This window comes from Amphiura filiformis, chromosome 16 (assembly GCF_039555335.1).
Source record: "Amphiura filiformis chromosome 16, Afil_fr2py, whole genome shotgun sequence".
NCBI classification, from domain to species: Eukaryota; Metazoa; Echinodermata; class Ophiuroidea; order Amphilepidida; family Amphiuridae; genus Amphiura; species Amphiura filiformis.
The window spans coordinates 5344329-5358710 of record NC_092643.1 but is presented as its reverse complement, the minus strand read 5'-3'; the positions used below and the strand labels follow the sequence as shown (position 1 = coordinate 5358710).

Genomic DNA, 14382 nt, shown 5'->3' with positions numbered 1-14382 from the left:
TAACCATGTTTGTGTATTTGTCAGTGAGGTAGGATCAGAGAATACCAACTTTACCATGTTTGTGTGTTGGTCATTGGGGTAGGATCAGAAAGTACCAACTTTACCATGTTTGTGTGTTGGTCATTGAGGTAGGATCAGAGAATACCAACTTTACCATGTTTGTGTGTTGGTCATTGAGGTAGGATCAAAGAGTACCAACTTTACCATGTTTGTGTGTTGGTCAGTGAGGTAGGATCAGAGAGTACCAACTTTACCATGTTTGTGTGTTGGTCATTGAGGCAGGATCAAAGAGTACCAACTTTACCATGTTTGTGTGTTGGTCAGTGAGGTAGGATCAGAGAGTACCAACTTTACCATGTTTGTGTGTTGGTCATTGAGGTAGGATCAAAGAGTACCAACTTTACCATGTTTGTGTGTTGGTCATTGAGGTAGGATCAAAGAGTACCAACTTTACCATGTTTGTGTGTTGGTCAGTGAGGTAGGATCAGAGAGTACCAACTTTACCATGTTTGTGTGTTGGTCATTGAGGTAGGATCAATGAGTACCAACTTTACCATGTTTGTGTGTTGGTCATTGAGGTAGGATCAGAGAGTACCAACTTTACCATGTTTGTGTGTTGGTCAGTGAGGTAGGATCAGAGAATACCAACTTAACCATGTTTGTGTATTTGTCAGTGAGGTAGGATCAGAGAATACCAACTTTACCATGTTTGTGTGTTGGTCATTGGGGTAGGATCAGAAAGTACCAACTTTACCATGTTTGTGTGTTGGTCATTGAGGTAGGATCAGAGAATACCAACTTTACCATGTTTGTGTGTTGGTCATTGAGGTAGGATCAGAGAGTACCAACTTTACCATGTTTATGTGTTGGTCATTGAGGTAGGATCAGAGAGTACCAACTTTACCATGTTTGTGTGTTGGTCAGTGAGGTAGGATCAGAGAGTACCAACTTTACCATGTTTATGTGTTGGTCATTGAGGTAGGATCAGAGAGTACCAACTTTACCATGTTTGTGTGTTGGTCAGTGAGGTAGGATCAGAGAATACCAACTTAACCATGTTTGTGTATTTGTCAGTGAGGTAGGATCAGAGAATACCAACTTTACCATGTTTGTGTGTTGGTCATTGGGGTAGGATCAGAAAGTACCAACTTTACCATGTTTGTGTGTTGGTCATTGAGGTAGGATCAGAGAATACCAACTTTACCATGTTTGTGTGTTGGTCATTGAGGTAGAATCAAAGAGTACCAACTTTACCATGTTTGTGTGTTGGTCAGTGAGGTAGGATCAGAGAGTACCAACTTTACCATGTTTGTGTGTTGGTCATTGAGGTAGGATCAAATAGTACCAACTTTACCATGTTTATGTGTTGGTCATTGAGGTAGGATCAGAGAGTACCAACTTTACCATGTTTGTGTGTTGGTCAGTGAGGTAGGATCAGAGAGTACCAACTTTACCATGTTTATGTGTTGGTCATTGAGGTAGGATCAGAGAGTACCAACTTTACCATGTTTATGTGTTGGTCATTGAGGTAGGATCAGAGAGTACCAACTTTACCATGTTTGTGTGTTGGTCATTGAGGTAGGATCATAGAGTACCAACTTTACCATGTTTATATGTTGGTCATTGAGGTAGGATCAGAGATTACCAACTTTACCATGTTTATGTGTTGGTCATTGAGGTAGGATCAGAGAGTACCAACTTTACCAAGTTTGTGTGTTGGTCATTGAGGTAGGATCATAGAGTACCAACTTTACCATGTTTATGTGTTGGTCATTGAGGTAGGATCAGAGAGTACCAACTTTACCATGTTTGTGTGTTGGTCATTGAGGTAGGATCAAAGAGTACCAACTTTACCATGTTTGTGTGTTGGTCAGTGAGGTAGGATCATAGAGTACCAACTTTACCATGTTTGTGTGTTGGTCATAGAGGTAGGATCAAAGAGTACCAACTTTACCATGTTTGTGTGTTGGTCAGTGAGGTAGGATCATAGAGTACCAACTTTACCATGTTTGTGTGTTGGTCATTGAGGTAGGATCAAAGAGTATCAACTTTACCATGTTTGTGTGTTGGTCAGTGAGGTAGGATCAGAGAGTACCAACTTTGCCATGTTTGTGTGTTGGTCATTGAGGTAGGATCATAGAGTACCAACTTTACCATGTTTGTGTGTTGGTCATTGAGGTAGGATCAGAGAGTATCAACTTTACCATGTTTGTGTGTTGGTCATAGAGGTAGGAACAGAGAGTACCAACTTTACCATGTTTGTGTGTTGGTCATTGAGGTAGGATCAGAAAATGCCAACTTTACCATGTTTGTGTGTTGGTCAGTGAGGTAGGATCATAGAATACCAACTTTACCATGTTTTTGTGTTGGTCATAGAGGTAGGATCAGAGAGTATCAACTTTACCATGTTTGTTTGTTGGTCAGTGAGATAGGATCAGAGAGTATCAACTTGACCATGTTTGTGTGTTGCTCATTGAGGTAGGATCAAAGAGTACCAACTTTACCATGTTTGTGTGTTGGTCAGTGAGGTAGGATCATAGAGTACCAACTTTACCATGTTTGTGTGTTGGTCATTGAGGTAGGATCAGAGAGTACCAACTTTACCATGTTTATGTGTTGGTCAGTGAGGTAGGATCAGGGAGTACCAACTTTACCATGTTTGTGTGTTGGTCATTAAGGTAGGATCAGAGAGTACCAACTTTACCATGTTTGTGTGTTGGTCATTGAGGTAGGATCAGATAGTACCAACTTTACCATGTTTGTGTGTTGGTCATTGAGGTAGGATCAAGGAGTACCAACTTTACCATGTCTGTGTGTTGGTCATTGAGGTAGGATCAAGGAGTACCAACTTTACCATGTTTGTGTGTTGGTCAATGAGGTAGGATCAGAGACTACCAACTTTACCATGTTTGTGTGTTGGTCATTGAGGTAGGATCAGAGAGTACCAACTTTACCATGTTTGTGTGTTGGTCAATGAGGTAGGATCAGAGAGTACCAACTTTACCATGTTTGTGTGTTGGTCAGTAAGGTAGGATCAGAGGGTACCAACTTTGCCATGTTTGTGTGTTGGTCATTGAAGTAGAATCAAGGAGTACCAACTTTACCATGTTTGTGTGTTGGTCAGTGAGGTAGGATCAGAGAAAACCAACTTTACCATGTTTGTGTGTTGGTCAGTAAGGTAGGATCAGAGAGTACCAACTTTGCCATGTTTGTGTGTTGGTCATTGAGGTAGGATCAAAGAGTACCAACTTTACCACGTTTGTGTGTTGGTCATTAAGGTAGGATCAGAGAGTACCAACTTTACCATGTTTGTGTGTTGGTCATTGAGGTAGGATCAGAGAATACCAACTTTACCACGTTTGTGTGTTGGTCATTAAGGTAGGATCAGAGAGTACCAACTTTACCATGTTTGTGTGTTGGTCATTGAGGTAGGATCAGAGAGTACCAACTTTACCATGTTTGTGTGTTGGTCATTAAGGTAGGATCAAAGAGTACCAACTTTACCATGTTTGTGTGTTGGTCAGTGAGATAGGATCAGGGAGTACCAACTTTACCATGTTTGTGTGTTGGTCATTGAGGTAAGATCAGAGAGTACCAACTTTACCATGTTTGTGTTGGTCAGTGAGGTAGAATCAAAGAATACCAACTTTACCATGTTTGTGTGTTGGTCATTGAGGTAGGATCAGAGAGTACCAACTTTACCATGTTTGTGTGTTGGTCATTGAGGTAGGATCAAAGAGTACCAACTTTACCACGTTTGTGTGTTGGTCAGTGAGGTAGGATCAGAGAGTACCAACTTTGCCATGTTTGTGTGTTGGTCATTGAGGTAGGATCAGAGAGTACCAACTTTACCATGTTTGTGTGTTGGTCATTGAGGTAGGATCAGAGAGTACCAACTTTGAAATGGGATAGTGCAAGCTGTTGAATTTGGTTGGTTTTGTAATTTGTTCACAAATAGAGTAGTGTGGAATAGTCCATTGGCTATTAATGTTTTGTGTATCTTGATTAAATGAAATGAATTAAAAAATCTCAGTGGTAGTGAAACAATAATGGTATCATTATACAACAACTGTATGTTTTGGTGTTTGTGTAAGTCAAATTTCAGGGTGTTTTTTTTTTAATTTATGATAAATAACATTTAATCAGCTTTGATGTAAATGCCATTAACTCTAACACCTCAGGGGCTTTTTGTCGAGAGGAAGGAAGAAAGAAAGAAGAAGAAAACTTTTTCTCTTGTGTAGTATTTTTGAACCATGATCACTTGCCATGGGGATCTACCTTGGCTGGCCAAGCTTTCCATGCCTATAATGTCATTTGCATGATGACACAATTGCATCATTTGGGATACCTATGCTTGCTGATGCTTTGTGAATTGAGGTTTTTGATGTTTGATTCAGTTAGGGTTAAATTGTGAATGTGACAGTCATATATTTAATGAACTGATCCATCTGTATATTTATTTATTTATCGCTCCTTTACACTTAAAGTTGAGCACTCTCTGAAGAAACTTTAGTTCATTACTTTGTATATTTATAGATATATATATATATTTATAGTCAAAACATTAGGTAATGAACAATAAAGAACATAAGGATAATAATGGTTATTTTATCTGATCATAATTTTGTTTCTAATCCAATGTTTCCAGGACAAGGTGGACCAGTGATATCTGGTTGTGAAAACAAGCAAGTACCCATACCACCACAAGGTTTTTTCCATTTAATCACTTGGGATGAGCCAACAGCTGCAGGCGAGGACGTTTTTATGCAGTTTAGTAGTCAAATACAGCCTCGGTATATTACTCCTGATGAATCCATAACTGCCCGATATGTTTTTGAAGATAGACATGGCATGACAGCAGAGTGTACCTTTACAGTCTCAGGTGTTCGAGGTAATTAAACCCAAAAAGGTGTATCTTATATTCACTTCACTAGTATGTTACCTTCTTTTAGTCAACTTTTTTCAAAGACCCTCGCATGGTAAATTGAATATAACTTGTAATGACAATAAGAGGAATGTATACTTTCCTTTGCCAAAGTATATGCCGTACAGTTTGTTAAAAAGGTGCAGCGATTTATAGTGCGCTACGCACAGGCACAACGCTTTTGATCCACAAGCCTCGGCACACTTCACAGGTTGTCGCTGACAACTATGGCCCCATAACCAATCCATGGCAAAGGACAGTAACTTTGTTTTAATCTCTTTGTATGGTACAACCTTTTTCAATGTGAGTCAAATGAATATGGCTAGAGACATGCCTCCATGAATCAATGCACTCATATTTATACCAATTTTTTGAGAAAATTTAGTATGAATATTTGTGGTAGCATAGCTGTTTGCTTAATACTGCTGTTCCGCATGTGTTTAATTAGAGCAACATTATCATTATCTGCATAGATTAAAATAAAATAAGATGATTTTTCACTATATTTCATCTCGGGTGCTTGCACACTCTTCGGACCACATGAATATGCTCCTATTATGCTGCAGTGCCTACAATGTGATAGAATCTATCATGATATTGCTCTGATGAAATGCACTAATAATCAACACTTTCATAACATTTCACATCTAACTAACAATTTATAGTGATAGTTTACTAACATAACTAACATTGCTCTCTGTAGTCAATAACATACCACCTGTAGTAACCCAATGTCCACAAGATATCACAGTAACCATCGGTGCTACAGCAACATCTGGAGAAGCAACATGGCGTCCGCCCATAGCAACCGATAAAAGCGGTGGTGGTGTGACCTTAACATCCAATCATGCACCTAATAGTGTGTTTGGTCTTGGTAACACGATGGTCATCTATACAGCTGTAGATGTAGCTGGTATGGTTGATATATCGTGTCGCTTTACTGTCACTGTCAGTAGAACAAGTGAGTAAATCACTGCCAATATTTAAATATTCAAAATTTACTTTGAGAAAGATGACTATCTTTGTGCAGAGTGCTCGATACATTAAAGCAGAGCTAATACTACGAGTAGAACTTGTGGAACGAAAGTTGTAACTCTGATTTTCACGCTAATGCAATCATCACACAACTGAGGGCTATACACTACTTACCGTAGGCCTTATCCTATTAATGCGGACGTGATAGAGAAATATTCCGCAATACCCATCTCATGTCGCCCTCTACAACAGACCAAATTTCTCTATCGCATCCATGTTAATAGGATAAGGCCTACGGTAAGTAGCGTATAGCCCTCAGATGTCTGATGATCGCATTAGCGTGAAACTCAGAGTTACAACTTTCGTTCCACAAGTTCCTACTCATATTCAAAATTTACTTTACATTTTTTTTAAATAGTTGATTTGAAGTATTACAATTATAACAACAAAAATTTAATATTTAGTAAAAAGGTTGTTTTTAGCTATCTAATTTAGGATATGTAGGATTTGAGCATGCGTAGAGATATATTGGAGCAACTTAAAAGTGATTTTCAAATTCCAAACATTATTTCACGTTTGCGGCATCTTGTAAAATGCATTAAGCTGATATTCAGAAATGCAGGATCACAAATATGATTTTAATGGATTTTTACACCAAAATAAAGAGCCTCTGAGGCAGTGTTTTTTTCTAGACACATAGAATTTGTGCAACTTTTGTCAAGTTATGTCATGATGAGCAGCAAATAGTTCTAGTTATAAATTTCCATCAATTCAAGTCTGAAGTTGTTAACATAATTACCTACTAATAATTATTTATGTAGTTTCATTTTTTAACATAACAGCCTTCAATATAGCTTGCCTTCATATCGTTATGAATACGGCAGACGGCGAATCCAGATTAAATCTTTTGGTAAATTTATTTTACTGAATGCATTACATTTGAATTAGAGAACAAGGGATCAATGCTGTACATGATAGAGGGCAGCATATCATTTTTTTAATGGAGACCAGATGATAACAGCATAATAAGTAATCAAAAGAGGGCGGCATACAAGGTTAGTTGACGGTGCATCACAGTACGGTCACCGACGGCAACCGTTAAAAAATCAATATGCTGCCCTCTATAGATATAGCATTGATCCCTTGTTCTCGAATTCAAATGTAATGCATGTGTAAAATGAATTTACCAAAAGCCGAATCCGGATTCGGCCGTCTGCCGTATTCATAACGAATTATAATATAGCATGATTCAAGCCAATTTCTTAAAGCCATAATGTACAATCTAATCTTATAATATGAAATTTTTTTCAGACCTGAGTTTTTGGCATATTTGTAATGTTTACACATGTCCCAACTTACACCTAAATGGAATCAGCCAAATTTGTTGTGTTTGTGAGATCAACAGAGCAATTTTGACATATTCGTATTCGGACATTAAGTCCCCCATAGAACTCCATGTTAAATAGCCAGTGAGGTTTCTTTCACTTTACTTTGTTATTTTGGCTTAAAATGGTCAGAATCCTCTCCTGACCGATTACTAATATTATTTCAGCATTTTGAGTAACGAATAACAAATTAAAATTTGATGGAAATTGTACGATATGGCATTAAATAATTGAAGAGCTCTGATGCAAAAGCCCTTACATCCACTTTTGGCCAAAATTGAGTTATTGACATGACATTATAGTGTGGGTAAAAATACACATTTTGGTGGTTGTTTGACCTTCATACCACTTTCCCTTCCGGAGATATTGTATATTCCCGTTTGGGAAATCTTAGGGAATTTCCGGAAATATGAACTTAAAATGAATATAGAATTGTTTTGTTTGAATTTTTGATGTATAATAGTAGCCTGGAATGTTCTTTACCTATTAAAACCAAAAGGAACTGTTTTTGGGTCACTATGCTTGGAAAAAAAATCATTTTAATTAACAAAAGGTATAGCTTCGGAAATACTCAAAATATGCCATTTTCCCGAATTTAATTAAAAATTCATGATTAAAAAGTAAATGAGATATTTCAATTTTTATTTTTTATTTTGAAAGCATTAGTCAAGTTACATAAAGTAGTGCAAACAAATGGGCTCAAATTTGATTGCAAGGGTGGTTTCTAGAAGAGGGGTAAATTTATTTTGTTGCAAAACCCCTTACATCCGCAAAACCCCTTACATCCACAAAAGGCACGATATAAAAGAAATAATAAAATTAATATGAAGGCTTGAAAATTGTACCAAACCTATTCTTTTAGTTTCTATTTATCAACACTTTATCCAAACCAAAATTGAATCAAATAGAACAAGTAATACTTGCACAATTAAAAAATGCTGTTTTTCTCAAAAAGTCACTAAAAGTGGATGTAAGGGTTAAAGACCACCAATAGGCCTGGGCGATACATTGAAATCTGACGAGGAACTATTTGTTTTCATGGCATTCGAAAAGACTGCATTAAAATCGCTGAAATTGATCAAGTTATATAGCCAAAAAAGTACTTTTTAGAGTTTGATGCTTCAAAATGGTACATTTTCTCTCATTATATGACATTTTTGATGCAATAGTACCAAAATTCATACATGCACGGCTTCGGTTTTTAGTAAATAGTCGCCCTATCATATTGTAACTTTCAGCTTCGAGGGCGCACTGTCATTTTAAGGTGTTTACGGTTCAGTGCGTTAAAACAAGAAAAGTCTCAGGTCAACCTATGTTGAATTTTTGATCATTTGGCATCTAAATCATATAGTTTCACCTGATATTGGTGACATTGAACTGTGAGAGTTCTGAATATGAGAAAATTCCACCCGAAATTAGGCATTTTCCCATTGAAACACGTGTAATACATAATTAGTGGTATTTAACCTATAAGGGGTTTTGCAACAAAGCTCTTCAATTATACTAACACAAAAAAATCCGTAAATACTAACAGCATAGTAATATGCTATGTACCTATCTTGCACCCACATTAGCTGGTAATGGAGGAGTCAATCCCAACCCTTGTAATTCCAACCCATGCACTGCTAATCAGAATTGCTACTACATTCCAACTGAATACTTATGTAGACCATGTAAGTATTAATGCTAATAACATGCACCCTTATCTATCACTATTTCTATCTATCTTTGTAATCCTAATGTAATAGTATAATGCTCTGCATGCTAGCCATAGGCTTTAACATAAAAAGGATAGATATTTTCTCAAAATTTTAAGAGATATCTCAAGAACCACTGAACCAATCCTAGGCTTGTTAGTGCACAATTTAATATATTTTTCATGATGATTTCAAATATGATCATCAGGGCCGGATTTACCATAGGGCCAGATGGGCCCGGGCCCAGGGTCCCAAAATTGCCCTGTGCAGTGTGCATTTTCCATTGTAGCCAAAAACACTATGTGTTGGGCCAAAATAGGGTACAAAAATTGCAATATAGCAAAATTCAGCTTGAATTTGGGCTAAGATAGTCTAAATTTGACATTTTTTCACACGCTTCACGCGCAAATGTTCTAGTAAAATCTAAAAACTTGGACACTTGAGGGCACATCCCTTCCTCACGGTGCGTTGGGGGCCTCCAAATTTTAACCTGGCCCAGGGTCCCCCCAAAAGGTAAATCCAGCCCTGATGATCATGAAAATGTACAATTCTGACATTTTTGAATTAAAAAAAATTCAAACTTGACATCTGTAGTCGACACCCACGTAGAGAGATTTAAATGATCCAATCAGGCCAAAGGTGACAATTGTGAAATTGAGATATTGGAAAATATAGGGACAAAATAAGTCCATAAGAAAATTCTCATAACCTAATAATTTGATGTTGCATGGATTGTGGCAAAGTCTATGCTGCATGGATTGTGGCAAAGTCTATGCTGCATGGATTGTGGCAAAGTCTATGCTGCATGGATTGTGGCAAAGTCTATGCTGCATGGATTGTGGCAAAGTCTATGCTGCATGGATTGTGGCAAAGTCTATAGGCACGATTGCAATTTACAGTTGGCATTGAAATCATTTATTGTGTACAATATTTCTGAACTAAATTAATAATAGTTTAATTTTCAGCACTTACAGCATTTTTTATGGCGGAAAGTTTACATTGCATTGCATTGTATTGTATTGTTTAAGTTTTGAATGCTATATTTTGCTGTTTCTTGCTTGTGATATGTACTAAATTGATTTCTTTTTCTAATTTTTTAGCTGCAGCTTCAGGCCGCAAGAGACGAGACACAGAAGGTATGTATCAATTTCAACACAGATGGATCAAATTTAATTAGTCCCACCCCAAGAATTGATAAAGGTGGCTATAGAAATGCTAGGCATCCTTTTATGTGTGTCCCTCAACCTTGTTAACATAATATCTTTCCTCCTAAGTTAGTATGGGTGTCCATCTTCCTTCCTTCCTTCCTTCAATTAAATTCTGTGATGAAACTGGACCTAATTGAAGGATTCACGACCACATAGGAACTTTTTGGGGGTCGAAGCGAATTTTCACCTAAGGCAAGCCCAAGGCTTGAACCCTCGCCTCTTGGCAGCATAGATATATTTAAAAGCATTTCTCCAAGAACCTATACCCACATAGTGTAACATAAGGTAGGATATATGTCCAAGTATATATCATACACACCTTACAATCCTGTTCTGTTGGTGTGTTGAACACACACAAGTCATTCCAAGGATATTTTGATTACAAATCGCCTTTCAGTGGACACACATTTCAGGTTTCATGATATGGGCATGAGCGCCAATCCGGCTTGAAATGTGTGGGGGGGGGAGGTACCCAGCCAAAATTGTTTAAAAGTGGCTGAAAAGAACAAAAAATGGGTCATTTTATGGAAAAGTGGGTGGCACCACCACCCCCCGGATTGACGCCCATGGATATGGGTGTGTCCATATTTTGGTTGGTTGATGTTAGTTTGGATTGGTAGGTAGGTAGGTGTGTCACTGTATGGTGGACAATTGCTAATGATTGTTGTATTTTATTCCCAGGTCCTTGCGTAACTGCTGAATGTGGTCCACACAGTACATGTTTGGGATTGAGTGAGGAAACTTATATATGCATTTGCGATGAAGGCCATGAAGCCCCACATTGCTTCTCAGGTAAACACTAAATAATTATGGCAAATTAGCCCCACATTGCTTCTCAGGTAAACGCTAAATAATTATGGCAAATTAGCCCCACATTGCTTCTCAGGTAAACGCTAAATAATTATGGCAAATTAGCCCCACATTGCTTCTCAGGTAAACACTAGATAATTATGGCAAATTAGCCCCACATTGCTTCTCAGGTAAACACTAAATAATTATGGCAAATAAGCCCCACATTGCTTCTCAGGTAAACGCTAAATAATTATGGCAAATTAGCCCCACATTGCTTCTCAGGTAAACACTAAATAATTATGGCAAATTAGCCCCACATTGCTTCTCAGGTAAACGCTAAATAATTATGGCAAATTAGCCCCACATTGGTTCTCAGGTAAACACTAGATAATTATGGCAAATTAGCCCCCATTGCTTCTCAGGTAAACGCTAAATAATTATGGCAAATTAGCCCCACATTGGTTCTCAGGTAAACACTAAATAATTATGGCAAATTAGCCCCACATTGCTTCTCAGGTAAACACTAGATAATTATGGCAAATTAGCCCCACATTGCTTCTCAGGTAAACACTAAATAATTATGGCAAATAAGCCCCACATTGCTTCTCAGGTACACGCTAAATAATTATGGCAAATTAGCCCCACATTGCTTCTCAGGTAAACGCTAAATAATTATGGCAAATTAGCCCCACATTGCTTCTCAGGTAAACGCTAAATAATTATGGCAAATTAGCCCCACATTGGTTCTCAGGTAAACACTAGATAATTATGGCAAATTAGCCCCCATTGCTTCTCAGGTAAACGCTAAATAATTATGGCAAATTAGCCCCACATTGGTTCTCAGGTAAACACTAAATAATTATGGCAAATTAGCCCCACATTGCTTCTCAGGTAAACGCTAGATAATTATGGCAAATAAGTGACACAGCGGTACATACATACATACATATTTTATTTATTTCCATCACATGCAAGCAAATTTAACAAAATGGCAAAATAGAATTTAAAAAAAGATGGCGGAGATGTAACAAAAGGCAAAAGCCTGAATTGAGCATTACACCACCGTAAAAGAAATATTATAGGTTAATTAATATAATACTAGCCTATTATAGGCTAATTAATATAATACTAGAATTACAGAAATTAAGAATTACACTCAAATACAGATACATACATTTACACACACACACACAAACAGATGTCTCAAGCAACAAAAGCAAGGTAATGTAGGAAAATAACTCGCAAAAATAAATCATTTGATCAATAAGTCAGAATTACGGATGTGATAAGAAAAATAGTTTCAACAAATCCTAAACCAATTATATACATGTACCAAATACTGATACATAATTTACAACAAAGATATATTATATGCTTAGATTTTTCTCCATGAGAAAAGACGACAAACGCTTTTTAAAAGAATTTTAAGCCGCTTTAATATCATGGGTGAACGAGTTCCAAAGTTTTGGTCCCAAAGTTAATACAGATTTAATTTTGTGTATTTCGAGTCTGTAATCAGTCTTGTTTCTCGTATCATATTTGTGAATACTTTCCAATTCTGTAAATAAATTATCAAATGATTGAGGAAGTAAACCAGTTTTATACTTATACATAAATATACCCAGTTCTTTGTTGTACAATTGAAAATATTTAAGGTATTGTAGTTTTCAAACAAAGGCTTTGTATGGCATAGATAAGAGCTATTAGAGATGATTCTTAAAGCCCTTTTTGAAGTTTAAAAATTTTCACAAGGTACTCTTTGCTGGCATTACCCCATAACAATATTCCATAGGTCATATAAGGCAAAATTAGGGAGCAGTACAATTGATACAATGATTGTTTTGGCAAGAAGTGCTTAACTTTATTTAAGACACCTATATTTCTCGAACACACCTTATAAATTTCATTTATCTGTGATTTTCACGTCAAATTCTCATCAATTGTTATATCTAAGAATTTTGCAGTAGAAACACAAGTTAATTTACAACCATCTAAGTGAATATCAGCATTTATTTGAGCGTGTTTTGTTCGATATGCTGTTCCTATAAGCATAAGGTTTGTTTTTGATGCATTGAGTGATAAATTATTGCATTTGAACCAATTGCATACTTCTTTTAACTCACAGTTCATTGTATCATAAAGCACATTTACATCACAATCAGTATGAAATACAGTTGTGTCGTCAGCAAATAAAATAAATGATAATAATTTGGATGTAAAACAAATATCATTCATATAAATTATGAAAAGTAATGGCCCCAGTATTGAACCCTGGGGCACACCACAAATTACATTTTCATTAGATGACACAATATTATTATACGATACATATTGTTTCCTATTAGAGGGAATCTACCTTGCAATCGTAGGGTTGCGAGTTCGAGGAACAAAGCCATATCTCCATTAGCTCCCCTAGGTAATCATGTGTACTATGAAATACAATTATGAATAACATTACCCACAGCTGCTAATGGGCTATTCCATTTAAAATCCACACTACCACTTTGGAAGATTTTGGAAATAACTACCACAGGTGGAATATGAATTTCAAATGGAATTAGCATATTAATCAACTCTATCTGAAACTCACCCTCCCTTTGTGGAAGATACATGTTGAATCGTTCTCAGAGGGTGTATGAAATTCAAGTGGAGTTGCCTAATGTGTTCATTCCATTTGAAATTCATACTCCCCCTGTGGAAGATATTTCCAAAATCTTCCACAGGGGTAGTGTGGATTTTAAATGGAATAGCCCAGTAGAGATGAGACTTTGTTGCACAGAGCTTTCTATGTATGCCCTTGCAGGTAATTTGCATCTTCCTCTGCTAACTGTGTATGTTATTAATGTGTTATTGATAACTGAAAAAATAGGTTTAAAAATGTCAGACTCACACAACCTATAGCCCAACATGTGCCTGTGTCTTTACATGTTCCAGTGACAGAATCATACCTGAATGTTACAAAATTATGTGTCAAATAACCAGTGCATATCAAAAGGTTAACCCCATGAGAACTACCTGCCGATTGGCCAAAAAGAAGTTATCATTATCTATTGGACCAATCAGCAAAATTGTTAGAATAATTTCACCACCTAAAAATTGGGGTTTATTATTTGTAAAGCTCCATTCTGATTGGTGATTAAAGTGAAGATATCATGTAATTGACCAATCAGAGGCAATGTTAGACCTAGACACAAATGGGCAGAATCATTCCTGCTGACACTGGTGTTGAGTCCGACAAGTCCCTCGCTATGATTTGGATCCCTTGCCTTGACTCAAGTCAGTATTCAACTCAGTAATTTTCAGTGGTGACTCGAGTTAAGTCAAATCAATATTGGTTCCTAACTCCAGTAAAATCAAATCATTTGGGGTTCCCAACATGAGTTAAATCACAAATAAATGCA

General features: G+C 36.9%; 1 protein-coding gene across 1 annotated transcript in view; it reads left to right on the top strand.

Annotated features, from left to right (window-relative positions):
• The window catches only part of LOC140136472 (uncharacterized), a 122466-nt gene that overhangs the window by 102374 nt on the left and 5710 nt on the right, over nucleotides 1-14382 (top strand). Inside the window, exons 42-44 of the mRNA XM_072158194.1 lie at nucleotides 4649-4891; nucleotides 10082-10117; nucleotides 10871-10981. Coding sequence (XP_072014295.1) covers nucleotides 4649-4891; nucleotides 10082-10117; nucleotides 10871-10981 — 390 coding nt within the window. The remainder of the gene's footprint in view (nucleotides 1-4648; nucleotides 4892-10081; nucleotides 10118-10870; nucleotides 10982-14382) is intronic.